The 18,039-nt window shown below is 38.3% G+C and overlaps 2 protein-coding genes across 2 annotated transcripts in view; one reads left to right on the plus strand and one right to left on the minus strand.

Moving 5' to 3' along the window:
• The window catches only part of ctnna2 (catenin (cadherin-associated protein), alpha 2), a 338,533-nt gene that overhangs the window by 196,418 nt on the left and 124,076 nt on the right, over nt 1-18,039 (plus strand). The gene's annotated exons all lie outside the window — the stretch shown is intronic.
• On the minus strand, nt 12,900-14,474 carry lrrtm1 (leucine rich repeat transmembrane neuronal 1). Its single transcript, XM_062427957.1, has one exon. It carries the CDS (start codon nt 14,472-14,474, stop codon nt 12,900-12,902), a length of 1,575 nt encoding a protein of 524 aa, XP_062283941.1.

Raw genomic sequence — 18,039 nt, forward strand, 5'->3', positions numbered from 1 at the left:
CTTCTTTTTATCAGTGTATCGGAGCTGTGAAAATGTCCTTGTAACCGCGATGCATGGATTTGATGAAACTGCTGCTTAAAAGGGAGTTATTTTGTGTTTGAAAACTGCCTCATTTAAGCTTTAGAGTGTTGAAAGTATTTGCTTTAAAGGCTTTTTGTATAAATGATATTAGCTTTCGTGAATCAGTAGATGTTTTGAATGAAATTATATATTATCTTCTCTTCATACAATTGTTGATATGATGGAATCTATCATCCTGTGTTCCTTGTGGGCTGAGATTAATCCAAGTATATACACTTTGATACCAATTAGTCCAGATGTACAGTACATAATTATGATTACCTACATTACATACATGGTAATTTCCTCTTGCTTTTTAGATACAAAATGGCAATTTGTCAAAGTTAATTTTCACCTAACCCATAATCACCGTCCATATTGATGTTAATTAAACTTAGTAAATTAATAAATAACTAGAAATGGGAGCTTTTTCTCTTAATATCTTATGGGTGCATTTCCCTTGGAGGCTTATTAGCATGTCCCATTCGGCTTCATGACAAATGGAGAGCTGTTAGATATTTAATGCTAAGTATTTGAATGTTCTTGACATTTTTTTTGTCAAAATAATTGAAATAATATATATTCAAATAGTTGGTGGCATGGGACACATATTTAAGAATGCCATATCGTAGCTTTAAACAGTTCTTAAAATGTAAAAAAAAAAAAGATGTCATGGATCTATTTTTTTAGTGTCTCTCTATGTCTGTCATAATTCCAAATACAAATGCACACACATGGACACACATGCAAGGCCAAGCACGAAGCACATACTGGACCTAATACTTTCTCATCAAACATCCTCCCATTGTCATCTAGGACCCATGGGTTTCAATAGTATCAGCTTTAAAACAACAATTATCATTCCCACTCCCACACTCCAGTCCCAAATGCTTTCAGTGGAGGAGGAAACAACACTTGCCTGAAGGGTACGTGCATATGAAACTCCACAAAAAATTGTGTCATTTGAATTATATGCTCTCATTTGACAGAAAAATCACAGTGTACTGTGCTCAGTTTTGATGTTAATTTACCTTTTTTTCTGTTGTAATGTAGTTGAGTGACAGTGCTTATCATAAGTAAGATTACAAATTTGCTGTATAAGGCAAATTCAGGACCAAGCCTGAGAATGCAGGAATGCCTGTAAAAAGCAACCAAAACAGAGGATCGCACTGGACATCTTTTTTGTTAGTGAACAGTGTATTTTGTTATTTTTTTCAGTGAATCTGAGGAGTTTTGTATGCTGCTTATACACCTAGGACACCTCACATGCATTCACCAAGCATACCTGCATGTTTTTCAGAAATGCCCTCAGCAAGTTGAAAAGTGTTAAACTGTGTGCAGAAAAGTATGTGTTCAGTATGAAAGAAAATTAGAATAAATGACATCAAATTTGCAGTCGTGACTGAAATTCTGTTTTGTTTCTCCTTTCTGTTACAATGACATTACAAATGTAATAGCAAAGCAGTGGGTATTAGATGACAGTGGTTGCCTAGCAACAGTATAATAACTATTTATTTACTCATTCATTTGTTCCAGCTAAATACAGTGGTGTATAACACAACACAATATTTAATATACACATTTTTGTTCTTCTTTTCTTGTTTAACATTTTTTATACATTATTATACTTCAGGCTTTGTGCTACTTGTTGGAAGTTTTCAGCAAGCCTTCAGGGACAGGGTAGGATGAGCTGGATCCAGGAATCCCAGCCCAGGAGGCTTACTTATTCAGTATTCTGCCGATGTGTGATCCTGACCTTACTGTTGCATGTCCTTGGTGCATGCAGAGCGCAGCAAATGCCTTTTTGGGGGATTGCATGCTCCAGCCCATTTTAATGTGCCTTTTCATTCTCAGCACACCATCACTAAGCCCCGCAGCAGGGGCTCGGAGCCACCATTTTGATTATGAGAATGATTGAATTAATGCTGCTGAAGTTGACACTTAATGGATTATGGTGGTCAGAATTGTTAAAACACACGAGGCAGATCTGTGTAAAGACACCCTAAACCCCTTTATTTGTCACACTCCCTGGGAATAGGTTTAACCTTGCTAATCTAGTGCAAAGTCTAACCCATTGAAAATAAGGTCTAATACAACATTGTCTTATACATACAAACAATAAGCAATAGTTTGATCATAATGTACTGGATGTAATACATTAAGGGCCTGATTTACTAAGATCCCAAATAAAGGGTACTAAATTGTGGAAATAATCCGTCCTGCGCGTAGTCTGTCATTGTGCCTCCGTCTCCTCCTCACCATAGTAACAGCAGTCATCTGTGCGCATTGAGCAGCCGGTTAATACCTTTCCTTCAAAGGTATATTTATAGACGCAGTTAGGGTCAGAAAAAATACCTTCAGGTTTGGTAAATCACAATGCATGTACTAAATAACATATCTGTATTGTCTCCTCCCTGTATTTTGCACACTGGGGTTGAAACGCCCCATATTACATATTCATTATGGCAAATGTACTAAATGGACAGCGCGTACTATCTTGCACATTTGAAAGACGCAAACCTCAGTGTGCTGCGTTAGTAGATCAGCTTACATATTTTTTGCGGGTGATGTCAAGTTTGCACACATTTTTATACATGCAAACCTTTAGTAAATCAGGCCCCTAAGAGTAAAAAGTGTCAATGGCACACTGCTGTAGGGATCTTAAAATGTCAGTATTAAATGAATGTGGCCTCTTGAATGACAAAACTATTAGTGCAGGGAATATTTGCAAATACATTTTCTACTCACATTCTGATTTTCTAGTAATCATTAAATTAATGTTACATATTAGCAGAGCTAAATTTAGCATGTTAAGAGTCACTAGAATTGATCATATTGTCTCCCTTTTTCCCCCCTTTTTTATGTAAACAAAGACTGTGAAGCAAATCTGTATGTGCCTTTGTTACAGTAGCTTTTGACCATTACTCTTTGAACACAAAGACTCCATCCACCACTGCTTCTGTTTACCTGAGCACTCAGCAGTTATATCACCCTCAGCTTTTCTGCCTTGAAAATTACTATGCTCCACAACCTGTACCGCATCCTGCAGCTGGTATGGACAAAATAACCTTAGACCTGTATGCTCGTCATTATTGTTTTCACGCACAGTAATGCCCAAAGCTGAAATATGTTTGATTTCTATCTCTTTTCATTTCCTTAAACCTGGATTTCTTGTTTTCAGCCACCATATTCTTCTCTTCAAATGTCATTAAAACCTAACACTATCAGAGGACATGTATTTTAGTGTATACAGTATATGCAGTTTATATACACTGTATGTGTTTATATGAATTTTTAGCACTCCCTAACTCACTTTCTCTGCACTCCCACAGTTGAGCTGGCCATTCAGGCTCTATCAGGCCACCTTGAAATTTGCAGAATATTTTTTTTTTTTTAATCACACCTCTTTTCTTCTTTGATGATGCAACATGAATTATTCTAATGTTGTCATTAACATACTTGTTGTGAAAAGTGGTGCCAATTGGAATTTGCAATGCTTTAACTAAAATCGATGTCACAAAATATTAGCTTCAGTGACCTGATTGTACATTTATTTTGTTCAAAAAGTTATTATGCATTTTCCAGCATAATCTGGAGAGTCTGGTTGTGCATTGAGAACTCTCCTATCAAAAGCAGCCGAGAGGGAAAATAATGGCATATTGACTGAACTGCAGCGTCATACTGCAAGGTTGACATTCACCATAAATACAGTGTGTATTTCACTCATTCAGTCATAAAGTACCATCCGTTGAGTGGCAGCAATGCCTAAACAGATGTGAATTTACGCACTAAATTTAATGGTGATTGATTCTTTAAGCATTCTTAAACAGGAAAAAGACAAAAAGCCATGATTTATGCACATTTACCAAATTAGCTTTTAGTTTTTTAAACCTATATCACAGCGATATTTTAACATCCAAAGGAAAGGAACCATAAATATAGAGTATAAGCAACAGTAGCAAACTAGGAGTATATGCATGCATACACACATATAACAGTCAATTCCAACATTAAAAAGAACAAGAATATGTTACTAAAAACGATTAGAAAATGCATGGGTCACACCATTTGTTAAGTGTATAAGTTGACAATGTGTAAATAGTTCCTAGTATGTATCATGTATTCAGCAGCTATTTTCAATTTCACACTTTGTTTACAGCCATTGTGGAACCTTTAAAAGGGCTTCTAAGCTTCAAAGCAGTGACAAAGAGTGAAGAAAAGGAAATAAGTACATGCTGTCACTGGTTACTGAAATTTGTTTTATTATTTATTTTAGGTGAATAAGAATATTTGACCTCCAAAGTTGGATTACTCTCACATATTTCAAAAACTGTACTGCAACTGCATGCTGGAGAAATGTAAGAAAGTTAATTGTATCCACATCAACAGCCTTGTGCAGCAACAATTTAGTTATTATCATCATTACTATTATTGATTTTTAATAATAGTAGTCGTAGTCGATGTAGTATTGAGCTTGAATCCTTTTTTTTGCAATGGGAGGGAGGTTGTTATACCTGCACTGTATACATTTGGTTGACAGAGACATCTGACACTTAGGCACCTGGAAAATAGCAGCACTGAAATTCATACCAGCGGACTTAGTCTTTTTTTTTTTTTTTTTCAGAATGATAAAAGATATATGCAGATACATACATTTGTCTCAGGAAGTGTCAACAATCTAGCTTGAACCCTGTAGTGAGCAGCAGTGCTAACTAGTCAACCTGTGGCACTTTTATTTTTCAGTATGTGTGAGGCAGTAGCAACAATGATGTGATTAAGCATCCTTTTTTACAACTTGCTTAGATTGCACAAAAGCATGGGAGTAATATAAGTGTATATAGGCGTGTAGCATTGTACTGCATGGCTGGCAGAATGGGGTACCAGTGTCACAGTTGGCCTTCATAGGTCTTTGTCAGCACAGTCTCCCAATAAAGATTGTCTTTTTGCTTATCCTTTTTTCGCTGTCGACTATGATAGCTGTAGCAAGTTAGACATTAAACGCACCGTCAGTTTAACTACTGTATGGTACTGAGGGCTCTTTGGTCTATGCAATGCAAACATTTATTGTACTCTGCCATACGCTGTCTAATCTCACAGAAATATGTTGTTTTAATCTTAATCTTATATAGCCACAAATAGATACACTACCTTATCATCATGCATTCTGCAAACAGCTGTGTTTAAAAAAGAAAAATTTACGTAAAAAATACCTTTTTTATAAGTCTTTCTTTCACTCGCTTCCAAAACAAATGCACACATTAGCCAGCACAAGATCTTAACGACACAAGGTGGTGGTGCTCTTGGGAAATGCAGTCATCATTCTGGGAAACACTACTACTTTTATCTACAGGGACCGCAAAAATCAACACAAAATGAAAATTCCTTTTATTAACTTTAAATGCAAAAGTATATATTTTAATAAGTCTTTTTTTTCTCTCTCTGTCTCTTGTTGGCATTCTTTTTGAATCCGTTGGTCTTCTGCCCTGCATTCAATATGACAGGTAAGTCCATCTTTTTTATTTACTTTGAGTCATCTGGGCTGGATGAGCTTGTATGCATTGACTGTCACAGTGAGAATGTTTACCAAAATTGCATCTTAAGTACTTGCTGCACCAGTGATGCATTTAAGCACGGTGGTTTTTTAAACAATGAGCACATTCCCTTTGCTCAGTTGACATTTGGAGAATGGGGCAATTCCATTTATGCAGCCAATTTCATTGGCTACTGGAGAGATGCCAATCTGCCCTCACAGATAGGGAAGAGAGAGGGAGTAAGGAGAGTGGGTAGAATAGCATTTATTCATCCTGACACTGATCAGATAAATGGGAAATGATAAATGCTGTCTATTTTTACTTCCCTTAACCTGTGTTAACTTTTTATTCAAAAAGAAACTCCCACAGTTTTGCCATGCCGTGACTTTGAAATACTTTATCAAAGTGTTGTTTTGAATTTGGGCTTTATGTGACGTGATCTGGCTATAGATAATGAAACATGATGCAGTTATCCTGATGACTCATTTAGCATAAATGGTGAATAAACTGAGCTTATATCTATCTGCTGGGCAAAGGAGTTGGCAGTCATTAACTAAGAAGGCAAAAGGGCATTGTTTAGGAATAATTTCCAAGCATTTTTAAATTCATTTTATTTGTGTTTGTTTGATTGTTTGAGTTCTGTCAAAAGCTGGTGGTACCCACATGTAGCACAGTGAATCTAAATGTGGATTCAGGACATTTATAGTTGCTGTTGTTTTTGAAAAGGCCAGGATGTTCCCAGAATGGCAATTATACTGATATTTAGGTTTTAGCCAGCCTGTGAGGCTCCATAATGTCATTAATTTCATGATCATTCAGTTGAGTGTGTGGTGTTTGATTTAGTTATTTTTAGACTTTATGTGCATACTTACGTAGATTAGTATATTTCTTCTTTGTTTTGATATTGATTTGTACAATAACATATCCTCAAAATATTGCTCTCCATTACAACTACAACAATGCAGTAAAATGTGCCTTGAATCAAATGTAACACTTGTTTTCTGTAACATTATAATTTCATTGACCAGTCTTGTTAAATCAACGTAGCAAATTTATTTCACATCATCTTTTATGTCGTTTGCTATCTGGACACATTCATTTACAAAGCTTGATTCTGATGCTTTCATCACCATTTGACGCCCCCATTACCCACATTTCACCCTGGTCAGTGCTGCAGCAAATATTCCCTCCAGCAAAACCATTTGTAATAGTTAGTATGTATTATTATGTATTTCTTCAAGAGGATAAAACTGTTAAAGAGATAATAAGTTACTATAACCCCCAGCCATAACTCCAATTTGAACTGAGGAGCTGGTATGTGCAGTATATATGATGAATAGTGTTTCTTCATTTAAGTGATTTAATATTTTTTAGACAAAATAATATCCTATGCACTTGCAAAAATATCAACTATGCATTGTTATCGATTGCTTTGTCCTTGTGTGGGTGCTTGAGTATGTGTTAAACACATCTTAAGGCATCTCATTAAACAGGACCATTTACATGAGAGCTAGAGCTTTAACACATGCATGATCTATAAGATCTGAGGTGTAAAAATGGTTGCCAATATTATCTTTTTGCTTGTATTTCTCATCAATTGCAAGAATGTCTGTCTCTCTGTCCGGTGTGAATAACAATAATGAATCAACAATAAATCCTCAGCCCAGTCCTGAATAAAGCTTTGTAGTTCAGCCACGGTAATACTCTGAATATTAGGCACTGACCCACATCTGCTCTTATACGGGTTACATGGAGCCCCAGATGCAGCCCCAGCTGTTGTCATGCATTATCTCACTGACTGACTGTGATGTTTTCTGTTAAATGCAAGGCAAAACATTAGTATAGTTCAACCAAGCATTAGCAAGCAAGTTAACTACAAAACAACTCATAATAATAATTATCATTATAATAATAACACAAATGGCCAGTAATTCTATGTTCCTCTCCCACCCTCTGACTCAATGTAATGCATATTCAGCTTCCAACCTTGCCCTCATTCTCTACCCAGTTTCACCTTTCTCAGCAGACATCACAGGTCTGCCTACAGTACAGTACCATATGTAGATTAGAATAATGACTCCTCAGCCATTGTTATTAATTCAGTAATGCTTGAGTATGGTGCATGCAAATGAAGCAGTGGGCGTTGAGAGCTATAGGCTGCCCAGCGAGTTAGCCTGAGTAATGAATGTAATTATGGTGCCCTATTGGACCTCTGTCTATTTTAGTGAAGTTATTATTCTGATAGTTTTGTTACATTTTCAGGTGGGGAGATTTTGTAAGTAAACTATATGCAGTTCCTAGTTTTACATCAAAATATATTATTTAAAAGGAAGAATCTCTCTAATGTGTGGCTTTCAATTGATACCAAACTATGTGTAGGTTATAAGAACATTTTTCTAGTCGCTGTTTAGTGGCTTTAGTGCAGTCATATCACACATAAAAATGACAGCAATATGACTTGGTAGGAGGAAAAGCAGGGAAATATACAACAAGAGAGAAAATGGTGTGTCAGAGGTTTTGGGATTCAAAGATAATGTTGATGATGATTAGAATATTGATCCTGATAACCCACCTGTTATAAAAGAAGCAGTGGAAAGCCACCCACACATTGTCATTAGTCATCACTAGCGCCTTACAGCCCACTGCAGTACATGCTGCCACCCATGATTTAGCTCTCCATCCAGTTATGAGGGGGTGTTAAGCGTTTATTATGCAGCACAGTCCCAGTCCCAATGAGATGGCAGAATTTTGCCCAATCAATACCTCTCACAGGAAGCTGGGTTAATTTATTTTTTAAGGATTTGTTTGCATCTTTAAGGGCCCCCCTTTGTGCTAGTTGTGATGCAAGCTTTTTCCTAAAGATCTGCAGAGTGATGTTTTGTCACTGACACACACACCGCTGCACAGGCAAAGGTACTGTACACACAGGCGCACTGGCATACACATGCATGGACCACCTTTTTTGTTTTCCACTGTTGATTTTATACAAAACCAATGTAGCTGTTAAAACAAGGTTTGGTGTATGTAGGGTCTATTGTTAGTGTTTTGACCTTTTATATCATACTCACACATACATAATACCACACTTTTTGCCCACCACACCCCTCCACATTTTCTGATTTTATTGTTGTGACCTTTACTCTTTGTGTCAGTAACTCATACCCATCTATTTTTGTGACTTTTGATCACATAATATTACTCATTATTGCCTTAAAACATTAAAACTAGATTACCAGGTCTGTTGTGCTTATTTATAACCACACGTGCACAAACACACTGCAAATGCACGCATACTCCACATGCTCAGTTGTGCACACATGAAGATACAATAGTTTCAGACTTATTAGCAAGTGCATTGTACATATTTTACCCAGTATGTCCTCTGGCTGGCAAGCAGCTGAAGCTCTGCAAAGTACAGAACAAATGTCACGTTTCCTGCTCAACTGCACTTAAAAAGGAGCAGAATATCACACTTTTTGTCTGATTGATCTGATTTGAGTAAAAAAAATACATCAACCACTAATCATTGTTCAAATAAATTATGGATTTCCATATGCATAAAAGGTATCTCTGTTAACCATCAGTGTACTCTTGGAAATGTGAGGGAGAGATGAATACATTTGTTATCACTGTGATCATTTTGGTTACCACTCATCTGTATTGATTTTCACTGAGCATCATCAATCAAGGCATTTATAATGGAAGCTGTCTGAGAGCACATATTTCCCCTCGGGGAATTATCACCTCAGGCTTAGGTCAAGCTGAGATTTGATCTATTGTCAGTTAGATGAATTGATGTTTTTCTCTATATTTCCTGCATCTCACAGACACACAGGGAAGGTGTGTGTGTGTGTGTGTGTGTGTGTGTGTGTGTGTGTGTGTGTGTGTGTGTGTGTGTGTGTGTGTATGTGTTTGTGTGTGTGTGTGTGAGAGAGAGAGAGAGAAGGTAAAGGTGAGGAGGGATAGAGATAAGTCTAAAGTAGTTTAATGTCAGACCTCAGGACTCAAAGCTTTTAAAATTTCAGAGCCATCTCCATCACCTTTTGCCACAGTGGTATTTTTTTTAAAGAAAATAATGAAATGAAATCAAAGTAGTGCCAGAGCTGCCTTCTATGCCAAGCATCACCCAGTATGTATACAAATGAAGCTTCACATCCTGAAATTTACTCTGTAGTCACATGTTTTAGGGACTATGGACTCAAACAGGGGGTGAACATTATTGACTGGATGTGAAGATAAGAGAATAACATAAAACTATGTCCCTACCATGATGCCCTGCAGTGCATACTGCAGTCATTTGCATTTCGAATATATGGCAGGTTATGATTAACAGCCATGTTGAGTCTTAAAGTGGGGCACCCCTGGTACAATAAATGAGAAATTGATCATAAATCCCACATGGCAACTTAAAGCCATTATCACTCCCCAAAACACATCCCCTAACAAATAAACACAACGTTTAGTGGTTCTGTAATTCCTGCACTACATGCAACCCACACAGGATATTAATTTAGTTGTTTTAATCACTGGAGTTAATCAACCTGTTAAAAGCCAAAAAAATTAAACTACATTGTGGGTATTATATTTCATCTTGTGCAAAGTCCTCACATTGTACCACATTGTGATTATTTGTCATCCTACATGGAGCACTTCTCACTGGTTTGATGTTGCTGATTGGTACAGGGTCCCTTTACTGACACAGACCAGTGAGGTCATTTTTAGACTAAGCTCTACTGATTAGCACCATTTGTTTAGGATATATGTAAAGACAAACTCCCTGAACACAATTGTGAGTGGAAACTCAACAAGTGCTGAAATATTTTATGCTGGTTTTTGAAGGAAACATTTTACGATATTGTATAAAATTATATTATATATATTATTATTATATACCATTAATTTATATTGCAGCATGACATCCATGTTTACTACTGCTTACATTTATTGTAGAATAGAATTAGAAAGTACTCTAAATTCCCAGCTTATCCTTCATATTAGTATGTGATGAAGATTTTACCTGAAAACAACCCTATCAGCTGTGGACAGAAAATAGGATAATTCAATATGTCTATCACATGGCTCACTTTGTCTGTCCCCACAGGATTTGGTATTCTTATATTCTTGGTATTATTATTTCAAGAATTAAGACGTAAAACATACATATTTTGAGAGCTTACAATTGTGTCCACTCCCTGTAACATTTCCCAAAAAATACTGTCTATATGTTAGTCAATCACTGCCATTTTCACTTTAACACACAGTATTTAATTTCAGTGCCACCGATAATTAACCCAGTGAAAATAAAATTAATCCCCAACCCAGGCAAAACTGATTATTCAGTCATATTATTGCCTAAGGGACCTGAAATCATCTGAACTTGCCTTCTTAGGCATGGCTTACTTCTAGGCCAAGTTTTGCCGCTTCAGGTTCCACCAATTCAAAACCCAACAACCCATTTCTAGACCTATAACAACACTCAACCAACTCTTACCTGTTTTTTTGGACCATTTGTTGCATATTGTTCAAAAAACAGCAAAACACCAGCTGTACTTACAATGTTGAGGATAAATTTGAAGATGATATTTTACTCTTATTGGAACTAATTGTGTAATGATTGTCAGTGAGTTCTTAAAACATTTTTATTCCTGCTGACTTACAAGTTGTAAACATTATCTTAATTTATCGAAAAATAACACAAAAATGATGCATTGATGCATTGATTTTTTTTTCAGAAAAAGCCACTTTAAATTCAATGTATTAATGTTGCCCCTGTTGTGGAAGTTTGCAGATAATGGTGCACAATAGGTAAAACGCAGCCACAGTATGAGAATATGCACACTAGAGAGCAGTCTGTTCCCTCTTTCTGCAGTCGTTGTGCCTCCATCCCCCATCTCCCTCCTCTTACTGCCCTCTCTCTCTCTCTCTCACAACATACTGTTCATGTCAAAGGACACAGGAAACACAACATCTGTCAGTGAACTAATTTACACAATGAACACCAGAGGAAGAAGGATATATATACACCTCAAAATGGCCTTGTATTTAACAAACATTTTACATCACATGGAAACACAATGAAGAATATTGTATGTGCAAATCTTCCTTGAAGCTCGTGGATAATTTATTCAGTGATTCTGATACTGTATTTTGATATACGTAAGCATGGTTAAGATGATTGTTTTCTTTAGTGTGCTTGATTCAGTGAAAGGAGGCATCGCTCCACTGTGAAAGCCAAAGAGTTAGAAGCAATGAAAGGCATAGCTTTAGATCTTTGACACTCTGCTTTCTTTACTTGGATGGTACACAAATAGTGATATAATATATGAAAATATGCTAACTGATCAAAATGTAATAGATCATTTGAATCTATTCACAGATACTCAATGGGGAGGGGGTAAAGAAAACTACACTGATAGCGAGCCAACACAGTGAATGATAAAACAACAAATATGTGAGTTAAAACAGAGATCTAAAATTCAGACCATGGATTTTACATTGGAGATGAGATGCAGATATCCCTCTGCCCCTTTAATTTTTTTTTTGTATTTCATTTTATTTTTTTATTTTTTTGGTTCAATATACTGCAGAGACATTGCTCTCCAGTCCACAAGCGCAAAGACTGCGTCTATTGTCATTCATCCTCTCTGACAGGCTTCTCACGTACAAATGAGTTTACTGTGAATAGCAATTCATTTATTTAAACATTTTTTGTAGTTTACAAAAGAAATAGATTATCTTGTATCATTTTTTGTCCACGCTTGCACTTCTTTTAACATATTTTACACAGTCTTTTATCTTTACATTTTTTATCCAACTTAAACATGTTTTTTTTATATGTTAAATGCTTGGCAAATATTGTGTTTACCATAATACAAATGGTTTGTTTGTCTTTTTTTCTCTTTTTCTTCTATTGTGTGTCCCCAGTTTATTTTCAAACAATAATTAAACGTCCTGAAGTAGAAAGACACATTAAAGCTCAAATATCCATCCATGAGAGAAAAGCCTCAGTGCCTGCAATGTATTCCTCTCTGTGTTTCTGTAGTACATCAACAGGTCCGAGTGTCAGGTGCCCAGTATGCCCTGTGGCCTCAAAATAGCAGTAGATAGCAGTAGCAGTAAATCCACCACGAAATAGTCAGCCGCATGAAGCACACTCCTTCCACATCACAGTGAGACGCTGTGTAAAAAGTGTCCAAAAGATCATTTTATTCCTTCTGTCCTGCAATATTCCCCTCCCCAGTGTATCCAGAAAAGGGATTTGCTGTATATCCAGATAATCACAGGTAAAGACGTACTCACAAAGCAGGGTCACACCTCACATTCCCGAGAAGGTTGCTGTTGGCAAGTGCAAGAACCATATTCATTGATGATTACCAGAGCTCCCTCAATGTGGTTAGGTTTATAGTCAACATAGTACTCTGGTGTAGAAATTGCAGCCATCTGCTGCATGCTTTGCTTTTGCTTCTGCTTACGGCGCTGACTGCTAAAGCACTGCCTCAGTTGTCTTATTCCGGCAGGAAAGCACTTCCATGCCACATACAGCATGAGCACAACAATTAGAAAGGAAAAGATAAGTGCCATGGTGCCAGTCACCACCTTGTGGATCTGCATGGTGCTCTCCAGGTCTTCATGGCCCACTGTGACAGTGAAAGAACTGGTGACCACCTCACTACCCTCACCTTCATAAGGGTTGGGAGTAAATGGGCCTAACACAGAGCCACCTTGGGCCAGATCCCTTGTAGAGGCATACAGGCCTGCTGTGGTTACCTCCAGTGGATGATCCTCACATAGCTGAAAAGCATAGACTGCATCCAACACATCCTCACCCTGTGCGGTGTCTGGGCTTGAACACAGCAGGGAATTATCACGCTGGCCTCGGAAGGCACTCAGCCAAGAAGCCAAGGCACACACGTTGCGGCTGCACTCCCAGTCATTCCCTGCCAGGGTAATGCTGTCCAGCGATGACCATGAATCCAGGATACGCTGGTCCATGGAAGTCAGCCGATTGGAGTCTAGCATCAGCACCTTGAGGTTGGGTGCACTCTCAAAAACATGTGGCTCAATGTACTCGATTTCATTGGCTGACAGGTCAATCTTCTCTAAAAAATGCCATGTCCAGTCCAGGGTATTGACAACAATAGTGGCACGATTGTTGTGCATGTACAGAGTGCGTAAAGAGATGAGGCGGGGGAAGTGGGCTAGGTTGACTTTAACCAGCTCATTGTGCTCAAGATGCAACTCAGTCAACTTGAAGAGGCCAGCAAAGGAGTTTCGTGCCAGGCTTTGCAGTTGGTTGTATCCCAAGTCCAGAAACTGCATGCTCCGGCAATCTTGAAAAATCCGCACTGGCACAAATTTGAGAGAATTGTAGCGCAAATGCAAATTGGTGAGCTTTCTAAGGCCGTGGAATAAGTCGGGCTCTAGTGCCTGCAGCCTGTTGTATGAGAGATCCAGAATACGCAGGTTTGGGAGGGGCCTAAAGGTACCATTTGGCAGACTCTCAATTCGGTTGCTGCTCAGGTCTAACTCCTTGACCCGTCTTAGCCTGTCAAATGCACCCTCCTCTACAATGTCAATGTTGTTGTGATCTAGGTAGAGCCAGGTGAGCTGTGACAGACCAGCCAGTTGGCCTTCACGCAGCTCGGTCAAGTTGTTCTCTCTCATGGACAGGCCCATGGCACTGCTCAGATTGCGGGGAATGTCTGTGAGGTTTAGCCCCTCGCAGTACAGCAGCTTGCTGTCGCAGCGGCACAGCCTTGGACAAACCCCCTCTACCAAGGGAACAGTTCTGAGAAAAATGCCCAATGAACACAGTATCAACCCCGGGGGCTTCTTCAGTGGCCACTTTAAGTACAGTCCAATTAGAAGGAAATCCATTAGCATAAATATCCAGGGATCTTGCTGAGAAAATGTCCATTGAACCACTCTGGATATTGTTTTTTCTCCTATCACATCATATGTATCACATCATATTTAATTAATTTGGTTATCTGTTTTGTTCCGTTTTTGTATTTTAGCTGTAAACAGTGATATTTTATATTTATTTTATTTATTCAACCAAGGAAATCCTTGTTGAAAGGCAAATGATAAAGGGCAAGTCTCTTAGCTTATGTTATAAATCAAGCAGTGGGTGGAGAGTAAAGGGATGAAAAAAAAGCTGTCCTCATTGATCGATCTTATTTGAAAAGATTCCTACTCACCCCTATCCAAAAGCTGACAATCTCCATTCAGCGTTTCGCTTTGTGCCCCAACACTAATTATGTGCGAATCTAAAAAAGACCCTACTGTGGTACAAATCCCCCCCCCCCTCCCTTCTCTCTTTTCAGTGGACACCAGATCCTTGGCAGGCTTACAATGTCTTAGTTCTCCTCAAGTGAAAGAGCCAGAAAGAGAAGGAATCCAAGTAGCTTTCAGCGAGATGGTAGGAAGTGCAAGTTCCCCTGTCTGCATGCATGAGCTCTGTCTCTTTAGCTCCTCCGCAGTCCTCTGCTGCAATGATCAGAGGGGAGAAGACACAACCAGAGAAAGAAAAAAAAGGACCAAGGAAAAATCTTTATAAATATCTGTCTTGCTCTTTTCTCCTCCCCTTGCTGCTTAAGTTTCAGCAGATCTGTCAGCACATATTATCGTCCATCTCTGGAAGCAATCACTGACTTGTAAGGTTTAAATCCATTGAAGTGGGTAATCATGCTTTCAGTGACGGATGCAAGGGGGAAAAAAAGGATTTAAAGAGGTGAACCCTGTTCACTGTTTTCTTGTGTAACAGTATTCCTTGTCATCTCAGTGGCTCATCTCGGTTAAGAAGCCTCTTGCATCCCCTGTGGCTTGCAGGTTTCGTTCACTCCCTTGCTCTCCGGGTGTTTTCTCAGCCAGCTGGAAGAGGCTGCTGAAGGCTGGTGCTGGTAGTCAGGCAGGGGCGGTAAATGTGGGAAGCAAAGGAGCGCGCAATCCCTTGCAGCAGACCAGTACACTGACAGCGCATGCAGAAGCACCTTCTGTTCACTGAGTGTCGTAAGCCACTCACAATTCAGAGTGCTCGCTCTCTTTCCCTTGATCGCTCACTCACTTGTTCATGCTGCTCCCCTCCTCTCTCTCTCTCTCTCTCTCTCTCTCTCTCTCTCCCCTCTTCCCTCCTCGCTTTTCTGTTGCTGTGTTTTTCTCTGTGCTGGAGACATTTACATATTCAGAATGGGCTGGGCTTAAACCAGGAGCTTTAATGAAACCCCCCCTCTCTTCTCTCTCTCTCTCTCTCTCTCTCTCTCTCTCTCTCTCTCTCTCTCTCTCTCTCTCTCTCTCTCTCTCTCTCTCTCTCTCTCTCTCTCTATCTCTCTCTATCTCTCTCTCTCTCTCTCTCTCTCCCTATCTCTCTTTCTCTTTCTCTCTCTCTCTCTCTCTCTCACTTTCCCTCTCTCCGTCACTGACTGTAATGAATTGGGCCATATAATGTCTGCCTCTTTTGACGTTGCTGTGAGAAAGCAGTTTTCTGATTTCAGAGTTGCGAAATAACATTTATCCAATGAACGAAAGAGTGTCCTATATTAGTTCCACCCTTGCAGCAGAGAACCATTTCCATGCATATTAACATGGATCAGATGAGAGTCTACGTATATAAATGTTAAGAAAAAGAAATAATGTAATTAAAAATGCAATTTACTATATTCTTTGTAGCCACATAACACAGTGCCCCATAACACACTCAATAATTTGATTTCAGCACTAATGATACCATGAAAATGTAACCATCATCATATATGTGTCATGATTTCAAATCTGAGATTGTGTAATGAATCAAACTTAGCCTATTGATATTCATTGTTTTGGCCTTGCCAACAATAAAGGCTAGAGTAAAATGAGTCAAGACTAGAGTATGACATTGTTCATTTGATCAAACTTCCTGTAGCCAGGCTTTCTATGTCATTGTCAATTATGGGTAGGCTATCCATTCTGAATACAGATGTAATTACTTGACACATAATATTAGCATAAAGCTATAACATGAATATTCTTCTCTGAAGGTCCGCTCTCGCCTTGCTTTGCACAGCAGTGGAATCAGTTCTGGCCTTGTCATCATCCCCCCATTAATTCCCAAAGACAATGAGCTGTGACAATGCCTTACATTCCTCATATCAGCCAAGTTTCTTGCCATCTGACCTTGTTTTCCTTAGTTCATAACATTTTTATTGACAGGAGCCTTTGATATCCAGTCTTCTTGTTTAATAGAATTAAAAATGAATGAAAATTAGTTAAATTATTAATTAAATGAAAAACATCTTCTTAATTAAGCCCCCTGTATTTCTTACAATCGCCAATAACGTGTATGGAACCAAATATAGTGAAGCTGGTAGATCTAAGGTCTTTTGAGTTACAGCTTTTTTGTCCTTCTTGATAGGTACATGCTGACACTAACATATGTAATCTGGATTACTACAACAGAGAGCCCTGTCTATTAAATAGATAAAATAAATATTTTATGTTATGTCAGAACGTGGATCTTGCAGAATTAGGGCTAATCTGAGTAAAGGCAAAACCTGTGGTTTGTGCTGTGTTTCCACAGATGTTTACCATGTCAGTGCATCTGTTCATGTGTTCTACTTTGGCAATCATCTACTGTAATGTGTTGGAGCTGGTAATATGGCATTAATATGGGTTTTAAAATAGCTGTCTGGGAGAGGATTTTGCACAAGTTCTGTGTTATTCTGCTGTACTTGTTAACCATACCTTTTCTAGTCTAATCTTTTTTTCACGAGTTGAAGAGTGAACTACACTTGTGTACTAAATCAGCATAGCTGTCTTTATAGTACTGTAAGGAAGTGCAATTGCATCTCGCCAAACGAAAAGAGTCCCCACCTAGTGGTGTAACCCATCACTGCTGTACTGCAGTGTTGGGTTATTGTAAACAGTACAGGCCTCTTTGACTGTTGCATAACCAACGTGTTAAACTGTTGTGTATTAGAGATTTTACTGAAAAACAAATAATTGAGAACTAAGGTTTGTTCTCGTCTGTATTCACTGACTAAATGTATACTTTTTTGGATTAAACTGTGGAGTAGCATCTATGCCTATGTATCACCAAATTATTAGTTCAAACATTTGGCAGAAGAGTTTCTCTCAAACATAAATATATCTTGTATCAGGTCTACAAGAATATACACAATGTGAAACATTTGGGGCTCTCGGGAGAGTGGGTTATAATAATGCAGTATGTATATTGCCTTTCAGGTTCTAAATCTTCCTAAAACTGGTTAGTTAGCTTGAGGTCTGGTGATTCATGGGAGGGCCATTGTCCTGCTGGATTATTATCCCTCTTCCACATGAAATTGAACAGGAAGGGATTCTATGCTTCTACAAATTAGAGTGGTACTGTGTCTTTGGCCAACATGCAGTTGATTCTGTAAATCATCTGTACTACATTCCCATCATCAAATCTTTAGTCATTTTTTTGACATTT

The sequence above is a fragment of the Scomber scombrus genome, chromosome 2 (assembly GCF_963691925.1).
Source record: "Scomber scombrus chromosome 2, fScoSco1.1, whole genome shotgun sequence".
NCBI classification, from domain to species: Eukaryota; Metazoa; Chordata; class Actinopteri; order Scombriformes; family Scombridae; genus Scomber; species Scomber scombrus.

Excerpts from the sequence above, each read along its gene's own strand:
- lrrtm1 (XM_062427957.1), bottom strand. The coding sequence starts at position 14,474 with ATGCTAATGGATTTCCTTCTAATTGGACTGTACTTAAAGTGGCCACTG.